General features: G+C 42.0%; 1 protein-coding gene across 4 annotated transcripts in view; it reads right to left on the bottom strand.

Annotated features, from left to right (window-relative positions):
• The window catches only part of AGTPBP1 (ATP/GTP binding carboxypeptidase 1), a 200,998-nt gene that overhangs the window by 158,229 nt on the left and 23,688 nt on the right, over positions 1–19,081 (bottom strand). For all 4 annotated transcript variants that reach the window (XM_062208617.1, XM_062208619.1, XM_062208620.1 and 1 more), the window contains exon 3: positions 656–780. In XM_062208617.1, the coding sequence (XP_062064601.1) occupies positions 656–780 (125 nt within the window). The remainder of the gene's footprint in view (positions 1–655; positions 781–19,081) is intronic.

The following is a 19,081-nucleotide window of genomic DNA, read 5'->3' as shown; positions in this document are numbered from 1 at the left end:
TCCATCTGGATGGCGACACACCCTACAACCACAAATAACACTGGAATTCAGAATTTTGTAAAAACAGGGCAGTGAGAACCATACATTAGTAAAATTGTAAAAATCAAAAATAATGTATTGGGGGTGGCACTGTGGCGCAGCAGGTAAAGCCACTGCCTATAGTGCCGGCATCTCATATGGGTGCCAGTTTGAGTCCTGGCTGCTCCACTCCCAATAAAGCTCTCTGCTATGGCCTGGGAAAGCAGTAGAAAATGGCCCAAGCCTTTGGGCCCCTGCACCCGTGTGGGAGACCTGGAAGAAGCTCCTGGCTTTGGATAGGCTCAGCTCTGGCCAGTGTGGCCAATTGGGGAGTGAACCAGTGGATGGAAGACATCTCTCTCTCTCTCTCTCTTCTCTCTCTGCCTCTCCTCTTTCTGTGTAACTCTGACTTTCAAATAAATAAATCTTGAAAAACAAAAAACACAAAAAACAAAAAACAATGTATTGCAGATCAGTCTCCTCCAAAGTTCTTCAGTTTTCTACTTGTTGAGCCAATTTAATAAAGTTCAATTTTTATAGAAAATCACAGATTTATCAAGTTTGAACATTCCTCGCATCTACTTTTAAATAACTTTCAGAAAGCACTCCAAAAAGCAAAGCAGAGACTCAAGTTTACCTTGACTTTGAGCAAGATGAAGAATCTTTGATGTGACATATCTGGCAGTATCTGATTCTGCTGATTCAGTGTTTATCTTCTCCAGCTGAGCCAGGAGTCCCACAATCCGAGAATTATTGGCAAGGCTAAAAAAGAAAAGCAAATGTTATCTTACATCAGGATACATTCTAAACCAACTGTAAAGTCAATACTACAAGATCATTGTAAAAAAAAAATTGCACTCTTCTCAAAACATTAAGCATTTACACACATGACATTTCCTTATTGCTTTATAACTTATTATTATTAAATTTCTACTAACTTAAGCAAGCAATTCATTCTATTCCAGAAAATCATAAGTCACAAATACGCACTCAATAGTAATCTTACATCTTTTTTTCTCCCTCTGTCTGCTGAGACTTGCTTTATGGCCTAGCATGGGCTCAATCCTAGAGAAAGTTCCCTGCTCTGGTGAGAAAAATGTGTACTTGAAGGTTATAGGGTGGAAGACTCTGTAGATATCTGTTAAGTCCATTTGGTCTATAGTGTCAATTAACTCTGCTGTTTCCTTACTAATTTTATATCTAGTTGATCTGTCCCTTGGTCAAAGTGGGATATTGAAGTCCCTCATTACTACTGTATTGGAGTCTCTTTCTCCCTTTAGATCCATTAACATATCTTTTCAATAGCCAGGTGCCTTGTAATTAGGTGCATATACATTTATAATAGTTACATCTTCCTGTTGAATTGATCCCTTAATCATTACATAGTGCCCTTCTTTATGTCTTTTAACAGGTTTTGTGTTAAATTCTATTCTGTCCTATATTAGGATGACTACATCAGCTTTTTGGTTTCTGTTAGCATGGAATACTTTTTTGCATCCTTTCACTTTCAGTCTACATGCATCTTTGTTGGTGAGATGTGTTTCTTGTAGGCAGCAAAGAGATGGGTTTTGTTTTTTAATCCATTCAGCCAGTCCGTGTCTTTTAACTGGAGAGTTGAGGCCATTTACATTGATAATTAATGACTTTGCTCTGCCATTTTTCCAAAAATATTACTTTTTTTACTTTGGATTTCCTTTGACTTTTACTGGGAGATTTTCTTCCTTTACCTTCTTTTGTAGTGATGGCCATGTTTCTGTGTTTCTGTGTTCAGCACATTATTAAGCCTCTTCTGCAGGGCTGGATGGCTGGTGACAAAGTCTTTCAATTTCTATTTGTTATGGGAAGTCTTTATTTCACCATCACTCACAAATGAGAGCTTTGCAGAGTGTAGTATTCTGAGTTGACAGTTTTTTTCTTTTTTTTCTTTTGACAGGCAGAGTTAGACAGTGAGAGAGAGACAGAGAGAGAGAAAGGTCTTCCTTCCGTTGGTTCACCCCTCAAATGGCTGGTACGGCCAGCAGACTACACTGATCCGAAGCCAGGAGCCAGGTGTCTCCTCTTGGCTCCCATGTGGGTACAGGGCCCAAGCACGTGGGCCATCCTCCACTGCCTTCCTGAGCCACAGCAGAGAGCTGGACTGGAAGAGCAGAAACTGGGACAGAACCAGCGTCCCAACCGGGACTAGAACCCGGTGTGCCGGCGCCACAGGCAGAGGATTAGCTAAGTGAGCCATGGCGCCAGCCAATTTTTTTCTCTTAAGAGTTTGAATGTATCTCACCATTCTCTCCTAGCCTGTAGGGTTTCTGATGAGAAGTCTGCTGTGAGTCTAATTGGAGATCCTCTGAAAGTAATCTGGCATTTCTCTTGTGCACATTTTAGAATCTTCCCTTTATGTTTTACTGTGGAGAGTTGATTACAACGTGTCGGATGAAGATCTTTTCTGGTCATGTCTATTAGGAGCTTTATGTGCTTCCTCTACTTGGATGTCCCTTTCTTTCTCCAAATAAGGGAAGTTTCCTCTTATTATTTCACTAAAAAGGCCCTCTAATCCTCTCTTTCTTTCCACACATTCTGGAACTCCTAAGATCCATCCGTCAACCATAACACAACACAAAAACCTATATATGTGTGTGTGTACATATACGTCTGTATGCATTCATCTCTGTATGTGTTTGTGTCACAACAGTTTGAACTCAGAAGCAGATAAAAGACTTCTGCTTTCTTCCATTAAGCCAAACATATAAGAGATCTACAAAAATGTTGTCAAACTATGTCACTCTTCTTACTAAATATGTTTGCTTTGGTAAATGAGTTATTTTCAATATAAAAATGTTATATGTTATGCAATGAGTTTATTTTTAAATGAATTAATATGTTAATTTCTGTTTTAATTTATACTATGATAAATAACAACAGATAAAATAATCCATGTAAACAAAAGCTTTTTGGAGTCATCATTAATTTATGAACATAAGAAGATTCTGAAGTCAAAAAGTTTGAGACTGGGGCCCAGCACTTGTGGTACAGTGGGTAAAGCCACCATCTGCAGTGCCGGCATCCCATATGAGCGCTGGTTCAAGTCCCTGGTTGCTTCATTGCCAATCCAGCTTTCTGCTATGGCTTGGAAAGCAGTAGATGGCCCAAGTGCTTGGGCACCTGTATCCATGTAGGAGACCCAGAAGAAGCTTCTGACTACTAGCTTCAGCCTGGCCTGGCCCTGGACATTGTAGCCATCTGGAGAGTAAACCAGCAGATGGAAAATCTCTCTCTCTCTCTTTCTTTCTTTCTTTCTTTCTTTCTTTCTTTCTTTCTTTCTTTCTTTCTTTCTTTCTTTCTTTCTTTCCTTTCTCTCTCTCTCTCTCTCTCTCACACACACCCACACTAACTCTGCATCTCAAATAAATAAATAAATCTTAAAAAAAAAAAAAAAAGTTTGAGGCCGGCGCCGCGGCTCACTAGGCTAATCCTCCGCCTTGCGGTGCCGGCACACCGGGTTCTAGTCCCGGTCAGGGCACCGATCCTGTCCCGGTTGCCCCTCTTCCAGGCCAGCTCTCTGCTGTGGCCAGGGAGTGCAGTGGAGGATGGCCCAAGTGCTTGGGCCCTGCACCCCATGGGAGACCAGGAGAAGCACCTGGCTCCTGCCATCGGGTCAGCAAGGTGCGCTGGCCACAGCGTGCCTACCGCGGCGTCCATTGGAGAGTGAACCAACGGTAAAAGGAAGACCTTTCTCTCTGTCTCTCTCTCACTGTCCACTCTGCCTGTCAAAAAATTAAAAAAAAAAAATTAAAAAAAAAAAAAAGTTTGAGACTGCTGTTCAAGCTAATCTCACACATTCTGTGCTCCTGACTCCAAACTGATCCCTTCTCCAAAATACCGCTGTTCTTTTTGGTGGAAAATGGGGTTTAAGACATCACTATTTATATACTGGAAAGCAAACACATCTTTTTAAAAATTTTCTACAACCCAGATTTGAGAGAAATTCACACTAATGGAAACCAAAATTCTGAAATTCAGTAACTGAGCATTCTGTTTTCTCCCATTCTGTTTCTCTTAAAAAGTCACCCTGCTGGGGCCAGCTTTGGGGTCTAGTGGATAAAGCCGTCACCTGCAATACTAGCAACCCATATAGGTACCAGTTCATCTCCTAGCTGTTTCACTTCCAATCCAGCTCCCTGCTAATGGTCTGGGAAAGGCAGCAGAAGATGGCCCAAGTGTTTGGGCCCCTTCACCCATGTGGGAGACTTCATTTCGATCTCTGTTTTGTTTTTAAAGATTCATTATATTTATTTGAAAGTCAGAGTTAAAGAGAGAGGTAGACACAGAAAGAGAGGTCTTCCATCCGCAGGTTCACTCCCCAGTGAACTCACTGGGCTGGAGTTCACTCACTCACGGCTGGAGCTGTACCGATCCAAAGCTAGGAACCAGGAGCTTCTTCTAGGTCTCCCACGTGGGGGCAGGGGCCCAAGGACTTGGGCCATCTTCTACTGCTTTTGCAGGCCATAGCAGAGAGCTGCATCGGAAGTGGAGCAGCCGGGACTCAAACCAGCGCCCACATGTGTTGCCTGTACTTCAGGTCCGGGCATTAACTTGCTGCTCCACAGCACCAGCCCCTCATCTCAATCTTGATCTCTCTCTGTTTCTCCCTCTCTATTGGACTTTCAAATTAACAAATACACTTTTAAAATAAAAAGAAAACATCAATTTATTTTTCAGTAGCTAATGAAATATCTACTATTCAAAAAATTCAAAATAAAACATTCATACACAAAAAAAGAAACTGAACACAGGGCACATTCCATTTGAAATTAACAGCCTGCTTTGTCAGGAACCCTGAAAAGTTAAGCCATTACCAAAGAAATCATCCACCTACATGATTCCTTTAAAAGAATCAAGTTCCTGGAAATGATGGAAGGATAGATTTTCTAAAGGAAGGCAAATAAACAGACATTGAGAGAACAGATACATGACTCTCCCTATTTTTATCTTTCTCATATACAGCGTGAAAACTGGAAAACTTTACATTCCAAACCACTCCCCAAGGCAGTTCACTGCAGACTGTGGACACTAGCATTGAGGGAGTCACAGGGTGAACACCAGAGGGCAACTTTACCTTTGAATGACTGTTAGATTGAAATGGAAGAGAAAAGCTTGTACATCCTGGGCAATCTGAGACTACGCTGCAAAGCAGGAACATTTCAAATCAAGACACTAAGAAGATGTCTCTTCCTTGCCTTACTAACTTATTTTTAGACCAAATCAAAATTAGATTGAGCCTAACCTTAGGAGATTCCATTTATAATTACAAATGTTACTCATGGTACAGGAAGAAAATCATGGAATTAAAAATATGATCAATGAGAAACACATTGAGTCAGATTAACTTCAAATGTATATGTTAAGGGCAGTGTCACTCAAATATTTGTTTTAATGTCGTGGTCTTGTGCTACTTTTGATTCTGGGTTTATATTCAATCTTACAGCTATTTTCCTAAAAATACAAATTTTTGTGGATGTTGGAAAAGTGTCAACGGCACACAGAAGTTACTTCAGAAACAAAAGATTTTCCTAAGCAAGGGCAAGGAACACAAAAGTCACCTTCACATTGTAAGTAAATTGTATCTTTTTTACCTTAAAATGTAAATCTAGTACAGGTAATAGACTTCCTCACACATAACAGCAAAAAAAAAACATAAAAATATACTAAAGCTTGCAATCAAATAGGATTCATAGAAATAAAGACTTAATTTCCAACAATATGGCCCTATTTCTAAAATGCCCACTATTTTTCAGAAATGCTCCTCATTTAAAACTATTATTTCAGCTTTAAAAATAGTTTTACTCTTTCTCTTCAAGCACTGGACAACTTTGTTTTCTCCATTCATATGGGTTATATAACCATATCAATACCTACTATATTATAAATTAAAACTGAGAAGTTTTTCATTTTGTATTCATTAACATTACTAACACACTGTTGTGAAGGATGCCTACATTTTGAAAACAAAAACTTTAGAAAGAGTAGCACTGTTTTATATTCAAAATGTCTTTGGTGAACAGCTCACTAGAAGATGGATTTTCATGTCCACATCTATATTCCATCTGGGACATACCACACATCACCAGCCCCTGGGAACCTCCAGAGAGAATGTCTCAACATTACTCTGAAAACAGCTGTGACCTCACACCCCTGGTCCACAGACCCCACCCTGAGAGGCTCTGGGCAAGACCAAAGACTCCACAGTCCCCTTGGCTCCTTGAACATAACAGAGCTGAATTCCCTTTGTGCAAATTAGCAGGAGACTCTGCTCACAAGAACCCCTGGGTGAGGTGTTTCCAGGATCATGAAGGCAGGAGGATTAGAGAGAGGGTGCTGGGGCTGCCCCATAGGGGCCCTGGCTCTAGTCTCAGCTGTTCCATTTCCAATCCATGTCCCACCTAATGAACCTAGGAAAAGAGGAGCAGCTGGCCCAAGTGTGTTGGCCCCTGCTACCCATGTGGTAGACCCAGATGAAGCCCTTGGCTCCTGTTTTTGTCCTGGCTCAGCCCCAGCTGAAGCCATCTGGGGAGTAAAATAACATATGGGCTATCTCTGTCTCTCACTCTCTGCATACCTGCCTTTCAAATAAATAAATCTTTTTTTAAAAAGAGCTGGGGGCGAAAAATACGAGCCCTCTCGGGGAGCCACTTCAACACCTATCCCAAAGGCTGGTGGCCCAGGACTTTCAGAACCACATGCAAGACACTGAGCTACCTCGGTTTCTAGCTTGCCTGTGACTAGAGCTGTTCCACAGTGTGTTCATTTCAAGGTGGATAGGCTTCCTGGTTTTAGGCAGCCTGATTATTTCTGCCCCACATAAATGGTTTATTCTTTCTACCTGACTACCAGAAAGACTACTTTTAAGGCCCACAGCTTTTCTGAACGTATCTTCTCTGGCCAGTCTTCTTGGACACAGCCTCCTATCCCTTCTGCCATCCAACCAAAAGTTTTCTTTGTCAGTTTCTAAAAACAAACCTTGCAAATATACACATCCTACTCCATTGTTCCAATTTCCTTCTTTGGGAATTCCAATTATAAGCGTACTGGACTATCTTTGACAGTCTTTCATATCTAACATTTTTTTTCTGTAATCCTTTTCTAATTCTTTGTTTAGCCTCATCAAATTGTGTTCACTTTCTCTGACTACTGTCTGCCTTTATAGGATCTGTGTATCCCCATGCTCCATCTGCTCTAACCAGCCTTTCGGGGATCATTTCCTCTACCTTGTTGAGTACTGCCAGGCCACAGTTCAGCTCCTCCTGCTGACTCACTACATCATCTTTCAGTGTGTCCACTTCTAATTTATGATCTTCTCAGAAATGGGCGCACCATCCATTTTTTTAACCCCTTATGGGATATTTCATATTTTTAAGTCTATAGAAGAAGAAATTTTACCTGCTTCTTAACAGTGTTAGTTCTGGTAAAGGACTCTGTGAATAGGTGTTAAGGTCCCCCTACTCTTCTTTTTCTTACAGAACCCTTTTTTTTTTAAAGATTTTTTAAAAAATTTTATTAGGCATAGTTAGACAGTGAGAGAGAGACAGAGAGAAAGGTCTTCCCTCCGTTGGTTCACCCCTCAAATGGCCGCTATGGCCGGCGCGCTGCACCGATCTGAAGCCAGGAGCCAGGCGCCTCCTCCTGGTCTCCGTTGCGGGTGCAGGGGCCCAAGCACTTGGGCCATCCTCCACTTCCTTCCTGGGCCACAGCAGAGAGCTGGACTGGAAGAGGAGTAACCGGGACTAGAACTGGCACCCATATGGGATGCCCACACCGTAGGCAGAGCATTAACCAAGTGAGCCATGGCTCTGGCCCCTAAAATATTTATTTCTTATTTGAAAGTCAGAGTTACACAGAGAGAGGAGAGGCAGAGAGAAAGAGGTCTTCCATCCGATGGTTCATTCCCCTACTGGCCCCAATGCCCGGAGCTGTGCCAATCTGAAGCCAGGAGCCAGGAGCTTCTTCCGGGTCTCCCACACAGGTGCAGGGGCCCAAGGACTTGGGCCATCCTCTACTGCTTTCCCAGGCCATAGCAGAGAGCAGGATCAGAAGAGAAGCAGACGAGACTCGAACCAGCACCCATATGGGATGCCAGCACTTCAGGCCAGGGTTTTAACCCACTGCACCAAAGCACAGGCCCCGTTACAGAACCTTTTTATTACTCACTGAATAAGCTGGATTTCCCCTATCAGTAACTTGGACAAGCTCTTGTAAAATGACTGGCAATGCAGACAGGCCAGGATAGTATTGTAGGTTAATTAGGGCTCTCTCCTTTGCTGCCAGAGACAGACTGCTTTGGATAAATACTATTTATTTACAGAATTATTGAATCACCCACCTACTCTGCTTCTCTGAACCAATTCAGGCCCAAGAAGATTCTGCTCCCACCCCCGCACAACCCAGTTACTATGGATCGTAAAATTCTGCATACAACTCATTGCCTACTCTAACCCTGCAATGACTATGTCGTTGCCGGAGCTTGCTGAGACCTGCTATCCTGGACCCGCTGTGGCCTTTCCACACTTATCCTCACTTCCTCCCAAGTGGCTTCTGCCCAGTGTCCCAGCTGCATGTCCACGGAATGCTGAGTCTGCAGATAATAGTCTCTACTATTGCCAACATTTGAATCTTTAAAATCATGAGGCTGCTTAGCTCTGGTTTTGCAGCTTTTTAAACTGTGTGTGTGGTGTGCTTATATTTCTAGGAGGACATGGGGAAATCACAACTATTCAGTGATATCCAAAATGGAAATTTAGATACACAATTTTTTAAAGGTCTCCTGGCTCTAATCAACAAAACAAGTTAGACAAGGAAATCAGGCTGGCATTGTGGCACAGTGGGTAAAGCCTCCACCTGTGAGACATCAGCATCCCATATGTGTGCCAGTTTATGTCCCAGCTACTCCACTTCTGATCCAGCTCCCTGCTGATGCACCTGGAAAAGCAGCAGAAGATGGCCCAAGCACTTCAACCCCTGCACCCATGTGGGAGACCCAGATGAAGTTCCTGGTTCAGCCCTGGCTGTTGTGGCCATTTGGGAAGTGAAACAGCAGATGGAAGATCTGACTCTCTCTCTGCCTCATCACTCTGTAACTCTTTCAAACAAACAAACAAACAAACAAACAAACAAAAAAAGCAAGAAAGTATGCTAGATGCAAGAGGAGGAAAGACCCACTCCTTCTTGTAAAAATAAATAAGTAAATAAATAAAGAAATCCAGAGTGGAGATAAGAAATGAGTAAGGAAACTATGACAGTGGTCTAAGGTGGGGATGATGAAAGCCTGGTCAAGACAGCATCAATGGGCATAAAGAAACATCCTTTCAGTGACAGACAACAAGAGGGCCAAGGGTGACGCTGACATTTGTAGCCTACCTATGGGCATGCTAGGATGTCATCAATGGGACAGGCCAACCCTGGAGGAGGAAAAGACCTGCAAGGGCTCACTTGGGGGAGTAGGTTACGTTGGCGATGAATGAGACTGTCAGGTGGCAATACCTAACAGGCACTCAGATACAGAGGCGAGGTCTCTACACAGAGGAGCTTTCAATCAACAGACTCAGCTAAGACTGCCTTGCCTAAGGAGAAACAGCTAGGGGAAGGCCTGAGCCCTGAGGAGTGTATGAGATCCATAAGTAGTTTCAGAAGTTCCATGAGCAGATTTAGAAGCAGCAGCCAATAAAGGAGGAAGAAAAGAGACAGTAGTACCACAGAAACCAGTTGAAGATCATCATATCCAACCCCAGTGGAAAGACAGGAAATACATGAGGTGAACCCAACAGCCACCTCAATTTACCGCCTGGAACTTTCCCATCAAGGCAGAAAGGGAAAGCCCAGGCAAGGCCATAAGAATGGGGAATGGAAGAGGAAATGAGCTAAAAGTCCAGGAAGACCAAGGTGACAAATTCAAAGGAAACACTTCCAGCTGCAGAGAGCTCCCCTCAAACACAGAGCAGAGTACAGATCTACTGACAGTTATGGAAAGAGCCAGCTCAGCAGATGTGGGGTAATGCTGTCAACTGCCCACACAGTAGGAAGAACTGTATGTGTTCCCACCAATGCAAGCAGAAAACCTCATGATTAGCAGAGCTCTGGGTATAGTACACACAGGGCTGTCACCTCAGTACTGAGGAGTTTAGACACAGGCTGAGAACAGCCCCAGTCCATCTAACAAAAATGCAAAGCAAGACTCAAAAGACTCAAACCAGTTCTAAGCAACTGACCTGTATCCCAGAAGAAGGCTCAAAAAGATTTTAAGGAATACAAAAATATCCAGGACAGCCCACAGCAAAATCCACTAATCAAAAATTACCAGGAATGTACAAAACAGGTAAGTACACTCAATAACAACAACAATCAACCAAAAGAACAAGGAACTGACATAAACATACAGGAGACACAGAAGGTCCTGGCTCCTGACATCCAGAACCAGCAGATGGAAGATCTCCATATCTCTCTCTACCTCTATCTCTCTCTGTGTTTGTATGTGTGTGTATGTGAAAGAGAGAGACAGAGAGAGAGAGAGAGAGAGAGAGAGAGAGACTCTGCCTTTCAAAAAAAAAAAAAAAGAAAAATAACCATACTCACTTGAATTTGGGCTGTGGTTAAGTCTACTAAATGTATATTTATATTTCACCCTTCAGAAACCACTAACAAAACAGAGTTCTAGCTAACAAGCCAACAAAAGTGATAAAATAGAACTAGAAAAAACTACTCAGTAACCTAAGAGAAGGCGGAAAAGGAGGAAGAAATGAAGAATAAATGAGACAAATAGGAAATGAATAGTTGAGATATTTTTAAACACATTAAATTAGAAGGTCTGAAAGCCTCAATTAAAAGGCACAAAAGGTTGGAACAGATATAAAACAAACCCAATATCTGCTGCCTGGAACAAACACTTCAAATGCAAAAACAGAAATGGGCAAAAAGGAAAAGAACAGAAAAAATGCATCCTGCTAATACTAATCAAAAGAAGGCTGTGTCGCCAGCAGAGAAATCTACTGCCAGGACTACAGGCCATCGCACAGCGACCACTTCACCAATACCACAGGAACAGTGTCCCAGCACGCCAGCGGAGAAATCTACTGCCAGGAGTACAGGCCATCACACAGCGACCACTTCACCAACACCACAGGAACAGTGTCTCAGCACACCAGCAGAGAAATCTACTGCCAGGACTACAGGCCATCGCACAGCGACCACTTCACCAATACCACAGGGACAATGTCTCAGCATACCTGAAGCAGAACTCAAAACCATAAGAGAAAAAAACAAACTCATGGAGTTTATTATCCCTGTCTCTATAATCAACAGAACAAGTAGCAGAGAGGAGTAAAGATTAAAATATGTGAATAATAAATAACTAGCAGCCAACCTACCCTACTGAACATTTCTATAATGCCCCCATCTAATAACAGCAGACTATTCATTCTTAAGTATTCATGGAATATTTACCAAGATAGACCACTTTCTGCAGCATAAAACAAGGTTAAAGAAATTTAAAGACATATAAATCATACAAGGGGTGTTTGCTGACCACAATGGAACTAAATTACATATGCCAAAACTTTGGTAAATCCTCAAGTATTTGGAAACTGAATCTCATGCTTCTAAATAACTCATAGACAGTGAGACCCCAAGTGGAAAGAAAGGGCCATCAAAGAAGGAGGTACTTTTCTCTGAAGGGCGGAGAGAACTTCCACTTTGCTTATGGCCTTGTCTAAATAAGGTCGGAGTTTGTGGTCACAAAAGACTTCCACAGCCTTGGTAGCTCATGGCATACACAAAAGTATCAATTGTTAAATTAACAACAGAAGTCACTATGCACTTACTCTTCATGTAGGACCCCTGTCCTTAATGTGTTGTACAATGAGACTTAACAGTAAAATTTGTCTTCAAACAGTATTTTATACTTTGTATGTCTGTGTGCGTGCAAACTGTTGAAATCTTTACTTAGAATAGAGTTGGTCTTCTGTATATAAAGTTAATTATAAATGAATCTTAATGAAGAATGGGATGGGAGAAGGAGTAGGAGGCGGGATGGGAGAGGGGGGTGAGAGGGTGGGTATGGAGGGAAGAACCACTATATTGCTAAGTTGTACCTAAATAAAAATAAAAGCTTTTAAAAATAAATAAATAAATAATAACTCAGACAAAAGAAGAAATTTCAAGGGAAATTAGAAGGTGTTTTGAACTGAATGAAAATACAACATATCAAAATTAGTTGGATATCACTAGGACAGCACGTAGGGAAAAATTTACAGCAATAGTGCCTTCATTAGAAAAGAAAAATCTCAATGACCTGAATTTCCAACTTACATGAAACTCAAAATAAGCAGAAGTCAGCAAACAACAGAACAACCCAAACAGAAATCCAAGAAACAGGCAATCAGGGAAAGCATAAGGAAAAAAAAATTCAATGAAATCAAAACTTCTATTTTGAAGAAACCAATTCAACTGATGAACTTTCAGGCAGACTTACCAATAACAAGAATGAAAAAGCTAACATCACTGGGGCTGGCGCTGTGGTGCAGCAGGTTAATGCCCTGGCCTGAAGCACCAGCATCCCATATGGGCGCTGGTTCGAGTCCCACCTGCTCCTCTTCCCATCCAGCTCTCTGCTATGGCCTGGAAAAGCAGTGGAAGATGGCCCAAGTCCTTGGGCCCTGCACCCACATGGGAGACACGGAAGAAGCTCCTGGCTTCAGATCAGCTCAGCTCCAGCTGTTGTGGCCATCTGGAGAGTGAACCAGCGGATGGAAAACCTCTCTCTCTCTCTCTCTCTCTCTCTCTCTCTCTCTGCCTCTCCTCTCTCTGTGTAACACTGACTTTCAAATAAATAAATGAATCTTTAAAAAAAAAGGCAACATCACTACAAATTCTATACCCATTGAAAGAAGAAAGAATATTTTGAACAACTCTGTCAAGTAATTGGACAATATGGAAGAAATGGACAATTTCCAACTTCTACTGTAGTAGTCAATTACCACAAACTATTAAAACAACACAAATTTATAATCTTAAAACCTGCAGGTCAGAAATCCAAAATCAGTTCTAAAGCCAAGGTGCAGTAGAAAGATGGTCCCTCTCCAGGATCTAAGAAAGCATCCAGGCCAGCGCTGTGGCTCACTTGATCAATCCTCCGCCTGCAGCGCCAGCATCCCATATGGGTGCCAGGTTCTAGTCCTGGTTGCTCCTCTTCCAGTCCAGCTCTCTGCTATGGCCCGGGAGGGCAGTGGAGGATGGCCCAAGTGCTTAGGCTCCTGCACCTGCATGGGAGACCAGGAAGAAGCACCTGGCTCCTGGCTTTGGATTGGCGCAGCATCGGCCGTAGCGGCCATTTGGGGAGTGGACTTTCTCTCTTTCTCTCTGTCTCTCTCTCTCACTGTCTATAACTCTACCTGTCAAATAAATTAAAAAAAAAAAAAAAAAGAAAGAAAGAAAGAAAGAAAGAAAGAAAGAAAGAAAAGAAAGCATCCATTTCCTCACCTTTCTCAGTCTACTCCTTGACTCAGGGCCTCTGTCACACCTCTGGCTCCCCTCATCGCATCTGCTGCTGCCTCCGACCCTCCTGCCTCCCCCTCACAAGGACTCTGTGGTTACATCAGGTGCACTCAGACAATCCAGGAGAACCTTCCCAGCTCATAGTCCTTAATTTACTCACATTCCCAAAGTACTTTAGACCAAATAAAATTAAAATAACACACTCATAGGCCATGGACATCTCCTGGGGCCTTTATTCAGCCTATCACAGACACAAATTACCAAACCTCACTCAGAAAGAAAGAAAAACGTGAACAGTGCTGAATTAAAAAGTCTGTATTCTAGAAGTTTCCCATAAAGAAAATCCCAAGCCAAGATGGAGTCACTGGAGAATATTACCAAGTATTTAAAGAAGAAATAATTCTACTGAACTCTTGCAGAAAAAAAAAAAAAATGAAAAGGAGAGAATACTTCCCCATTCCAAAATCCCAGGAGGCCAGTGTGACACTAATAACAAAATCTGGCCTATTTCATTTGAACACGGATGAAAAGTTCTAAATCACCTTTTAGTATATTAAATTCAACAATATAAACAAATGGTAATAATGATATCTTGAGAAGCATATCAATCACAGTAATGCAAGGTGAGTTTAACATTTAGAAGGCATCCAGTGTAACTCATTTGCTAACAAAAACAGAAAAACTCTGCAACCATCTCAGCAGACACAGAAAAGGCACTTCACAAAACCCAACGCTGATTCTGGATTAAAATGGCCAGCAAACCAGAATACAAGGGATTTTTGTCAACCTGACCAATAGCATCTACAGAAACCTACTACTAACAAAACACTTCAAAGGGAATAAAAGAATGTTTTTTCCCTAAGATCAGAAACAAGACAAGAATATCCACTCACACCATTTCCATTCAACATTATATCAGGGATTCTAACCAGTGCAAGCCACGGGAGGGTGGAAGACAAAAAAAGACAGCCAAATGGGTAAGGAAGATGTCAACGTGTCTTCACTCACAAACAGCATGTCTATCCATGTAGAGACTAAGGAAATTTACAAAAAAAAAAAAAAAAAAAAGCTACCAGAAATATTATTAAGTTCAGTAAGCTGACAGGATGCAAAAGCAATATATTTAATATATATATTAATATATAAAAATCAAGTATATTTTTATATTTAGTAACAGCCAATAAGAAATGTAAATTGACAAATACCATTGACAGCAGCATGAAAACAAATGAAACAGGGATAAATCTGATAAACTACCTGAAAAGCCAGTACACTGAAAACTATAAAACACTACTGAAAATGTACAAAATAGCCAACATCTAAGTCAAAAACGTTCTGATCTTCCCATATATGATTCTGAACATGAATAGACTAAATGGAAATGTTTGCCATTCAATTATCTGATAAAGGATTTGTATTCTTAACATATTAAGAACTTCCAAAACTCAGTAATTGTTAAAAACACAATCTAATCAATGGGAAGAGCTAAAAAAAATCACAAAGTAAAATATGCTGAAGGTAAATAAGTACATGAACGGATGCTCAATATGATTAGAAGGGATTTTTGTCAACCTGACCAACAGCATCTACAGAAACCTACTGCTAAGGAAACAAATTTGCAGCTCTAATTTGCATTAGAGAAATGCAAATTAAGATGACAATGATTCCACCACACTCCTACTAGAAGCTACAATCAGAGAATACCAAGTGTTGGTGGGCCTGTAGAGGAACTAAAACTCTCATATGTTACTGAAGGGACTATACTATGGTGCAACCTTCTTGGAAAACAGGCTGCTGGTAGTTCCCTTAAAAAAAAAAAGAAAAGGCCGGTGCTGTGGCTCACTTGGCTAATCTTCTGCCTGCAGTGCCGGTACCCCGGGGGTCTAGTCCCGGTTGGGGCACCAGGTACTAGTCCCGGTTGCTCCTCTTTTACTCCAGCTCTCTGCTGTGGCCAGGGAGGGCAGCAGAGGATGGCCCAAGTGCTTGGGTCCCTGCACCCGCATGGGAGACTGGGAGGAAGCACCTGGTTCCTGGCTTCAGATCGGCACAGCGCAGGCCGTAGCGGCCATTAGGGAAGTGAACCAATGGAAGAAAGACCTTTCTCTCTCTCTCTCTCTCACTGTCCATAACTCTACCTGTCAAATAAAAATAATTTTTAAAAAAAGGGCTTATCCTATGATTAAGTCGTTCCATTCCTACCTATTTAGCCAAGAAAAAAGAAAGCACGTACCCAAACACATGTACTTACACATGGATGCTGCACTTGTATATACATACTTACTTGTAATAGCCAGAAACTAGAAGCAGCCCAGAGGATAAATGCACAAGCAAATGTAATGTTCTATTCTCTGGAATATTGCTCAGTAATCAAAACAAAGTATGGGGCGGGGAAGCCACAGTGACGCACTGACTGGGGACATTTGCATCCCATAACAGAGTGTCAGCTTGGGTTCCAGTTAATCCACTTCTGATCCAGCTTCTTGTTAATGCACCTGGGAAGGCAGCAAATGATGGCCCAAATACCTGGGGTCCTCTCACTCACATGGGAGACACAGATGGAGCTCCTGGCTCCTAGGTCCAGCCTGACCAAGTCCTGATTACTGTGGGCATTTGGGGAACAAACCAGCAAATGAAAGCACATGTTCACTCACTCTCCCACCCTCCCTCTCTCCTTATCATTCTGCCATGCAAATAAATAAATCCTTTTTTAAAAAAAAGTATGAATTATACACACTACAACAGAGATGAATCTCAAGAGAGATGAACTGAACTATAATTGTGTAGAGTAGAAAAGCAAGACCCATGCATCTCCAACCCTTACACACATTGCCAAAAAAGACTTTGCTTAGCACTCACAGAAAATTCTAGAAAAGTAATAAATAAATAAATAAATAAATAAATAAAAATAACATGCTGGGGCTGGGGCTGGGGCTGGGGCCCTAGCCTGCAGGGCTGGTTCAAGTCCAGGCTACTCTTCTTCAGACCTGGCTCTCTGGTGTGACCTGGGAAAACAGCAGAAGATGGGCCAGGTTCTTGGGCCCCTGCACCCACACGGGAGACCTGGAGAAAGCTCCTGGCTCCTGGCTGTGGATCAGCTCAGCTCTGGCCAATGCAGTCATTTGGGGAGCTAACCAGCAGATGGAAGACCTCTCTCTTTCTCCGGCTCTATCTCTTTCTATAACTCTCTTTCAAATAAGTAAAATAAATATTAAAAAAAAAAACCACCACATACAGATAGAAAACAGATCAGTGTTTTCCTGGAATGAAAGACAAGATGAGAGGGAAGGGTTTCAGAAGAGTACCCAGAAACATTTGGGTGTGATGAATACATTCATCATTTTGTTTGAGGCGACAGCATCGCAGGTGTAGAAGGTCAAATCTTACCAAATTGTACATCAAAATCATACATAATTGTTGCATGTCAGTGACATCTCAATAAGGCTGTTTAAAAATTTCTGAGTGGCCAAATAAGAAATGTTGGTGCAGTGGATAATACCCAATATAAACAGGAGTAGTTGGAGAGTACTAAATGAGATATGGATTGCATTTATAGACTATCTCAAAATTCTTGGCTTTTAAGGCACTCCAATAAATTGTGTAGTAACAGAAGAGCAGAGAGGAATATCAGAAATCCCAAATCATGCTTAAATGATAAGGAATGGAATTAAAAATAAAATTTAAGATAAAATTGAAAATAAGACATTAGAATAAAGGATGATTAAAAGACCCTGAAAAGAAAGGATGGCAGGAGAGGAGTGTGAAATCTAGAACACAGGTGACAGTATAGCTCTATTTAAAAAAAAAAAAAAAGTTTTATTTATTTATTTGAAAAAGAGACAGAGAAAAGAGAGAAAATCTTCCATCTACTGGTTCACTTCTCAGATGGCCCTAACAGCCAAGACTGAGCCAGGTCAAAGCCAGGAGCTAGCAACTTCATCCGGTTGACCTCCCACATAAGTAGTAGCAGGGGCCCAAACACTTGGGCCAACCTCCACTGCCTTTCCCAGGCCATTATGGCAGGGAGCTGGATGGGAAGTGGGGCAGCTGGGACTGGAACCTGGGCCCATATGACATGCTGCCATCATAGGTGGCAGTTTTATCGGCTACACAACAATGCCAGCCCCATTTCTTGACAAGAAAGACACATCCCCTGTTAGAGTGAATAACCAGAGTAGAGAGAGGGAGGGATTTAATAGTACAGGGTCTATAAATGCAGTGCAAGAAGCAGGAGGAAAATGGATTGCATTATCTCTATGGTCTATTAAGGAAGGTCATCAAACCTGTGATGATCTTAAAGGTTGAAGGACATAAAGAACAAAGCAGCTACTATAACAATTGGGAAAATGCACTTTCCAAACCACAGCAGATTACTGGGTTCAATTCAGGTTGAGGATCAATAATGTTTAGTGAAACCTGCCAAGTTCATTCATCTTCCAAGGTCATTCATCTGCTCCGTAAAGGTTATCCATGGTAGGGGCTCTGTCAAGCTGTGATGGAGAAACACAAAGCAAGGCAGAGACATCCCACGTGCCTGCAGAAGTGTGTAACAATGAACTGAGAAGGGAGGAGATGAATGACAGACAAAAAAAGTCAACAAATTATAGCTCTAAGTGAGATCAAACTCATACACTACAGACTTCCAAGCAAGAGCCAGGAAGATAAAAGATACACTTGGAAAATGGAATGTCAGAATTAGTACTGAGGGTTCTTCTGGTGGTAAGACCCAGGGCATGACCCTGATAGTAGAGAAAGTATCTGCTTCTTTTATCTTACTACTTATTGCATTTAAATCACCCCCCTGACATGCTCTGTACCTCTGCCCACCTAATGCACTGAATTTCATCCTTGGCTAAGCCTAGCACATTGGAATATTCCACCAACCCTTCAGATATGCTACAAAAGAACAAGGTTTCAAGCCAGCCACTCCTCTTCACGAACGCACCATGAAGCAAACTCCTATGATGAGAACCTTATTCTCCAGGCCTAAGGACCTCTCAGTTTAACACTTGACTACACACTGGGTAAGTCAGCATATTGTAGTTTCCCTCAGGTATTCTCTTTGTGATTTATTACAAGCTTTGCATAAAAGGGAAATAGGGTTTTTTTTTCTTTAGGAACACACTCAACACCCATTTTCCTCAAAGCTCTATGTTAATTATTGTATCTATGTTTCTTTTCTATTCTCTAAGATTTAGTTCCAAGCTACGTGTATATAAAAGGATTTAACAGCTACCTCTCTGCTGACAAATAAATCTAAAGAAAACAAAAAAACGAATATGCAGCCGGCACCTAGGCTAATCCTCCATCTGTGGCGCCAGCACCTCGGGTTCTAGTACCAGTTGCTCCTCTTCCAGTCCAGCTCTCTGCTGTGGCCTGGGAGTGCAGTGGAGGATGGCCCAGGTCCTTTGGCCCTGCACTCGATGGGAGACCAGGAGGAAGCACCTCGCTTCTGGCTTCGGATCAGCACAACGCTCCGGCCGCAACACACCGGCCGTAGCTGCCACTTGGGGGGTGAACCAATGGAAAAAGG

Source organism: Lepus europaeus, chromosome 12 (assembly GCF_033115175.1).
Source record: "Lepus europaeus isolate LE1 chromosome 12, mLepTim1.pri, whole genome shotgun sequence".
NCBI lineage: Eukaryota > Metazoa > Chordata > Mammalia > Lagomorpha > Leporidae > Lepus > Lepus europaeus.
The sequence above is the reverse complement of the archived record's forward strand: the minus strand, read 5'-3'. Positions and strand labels throughout refer to the sequence as shown.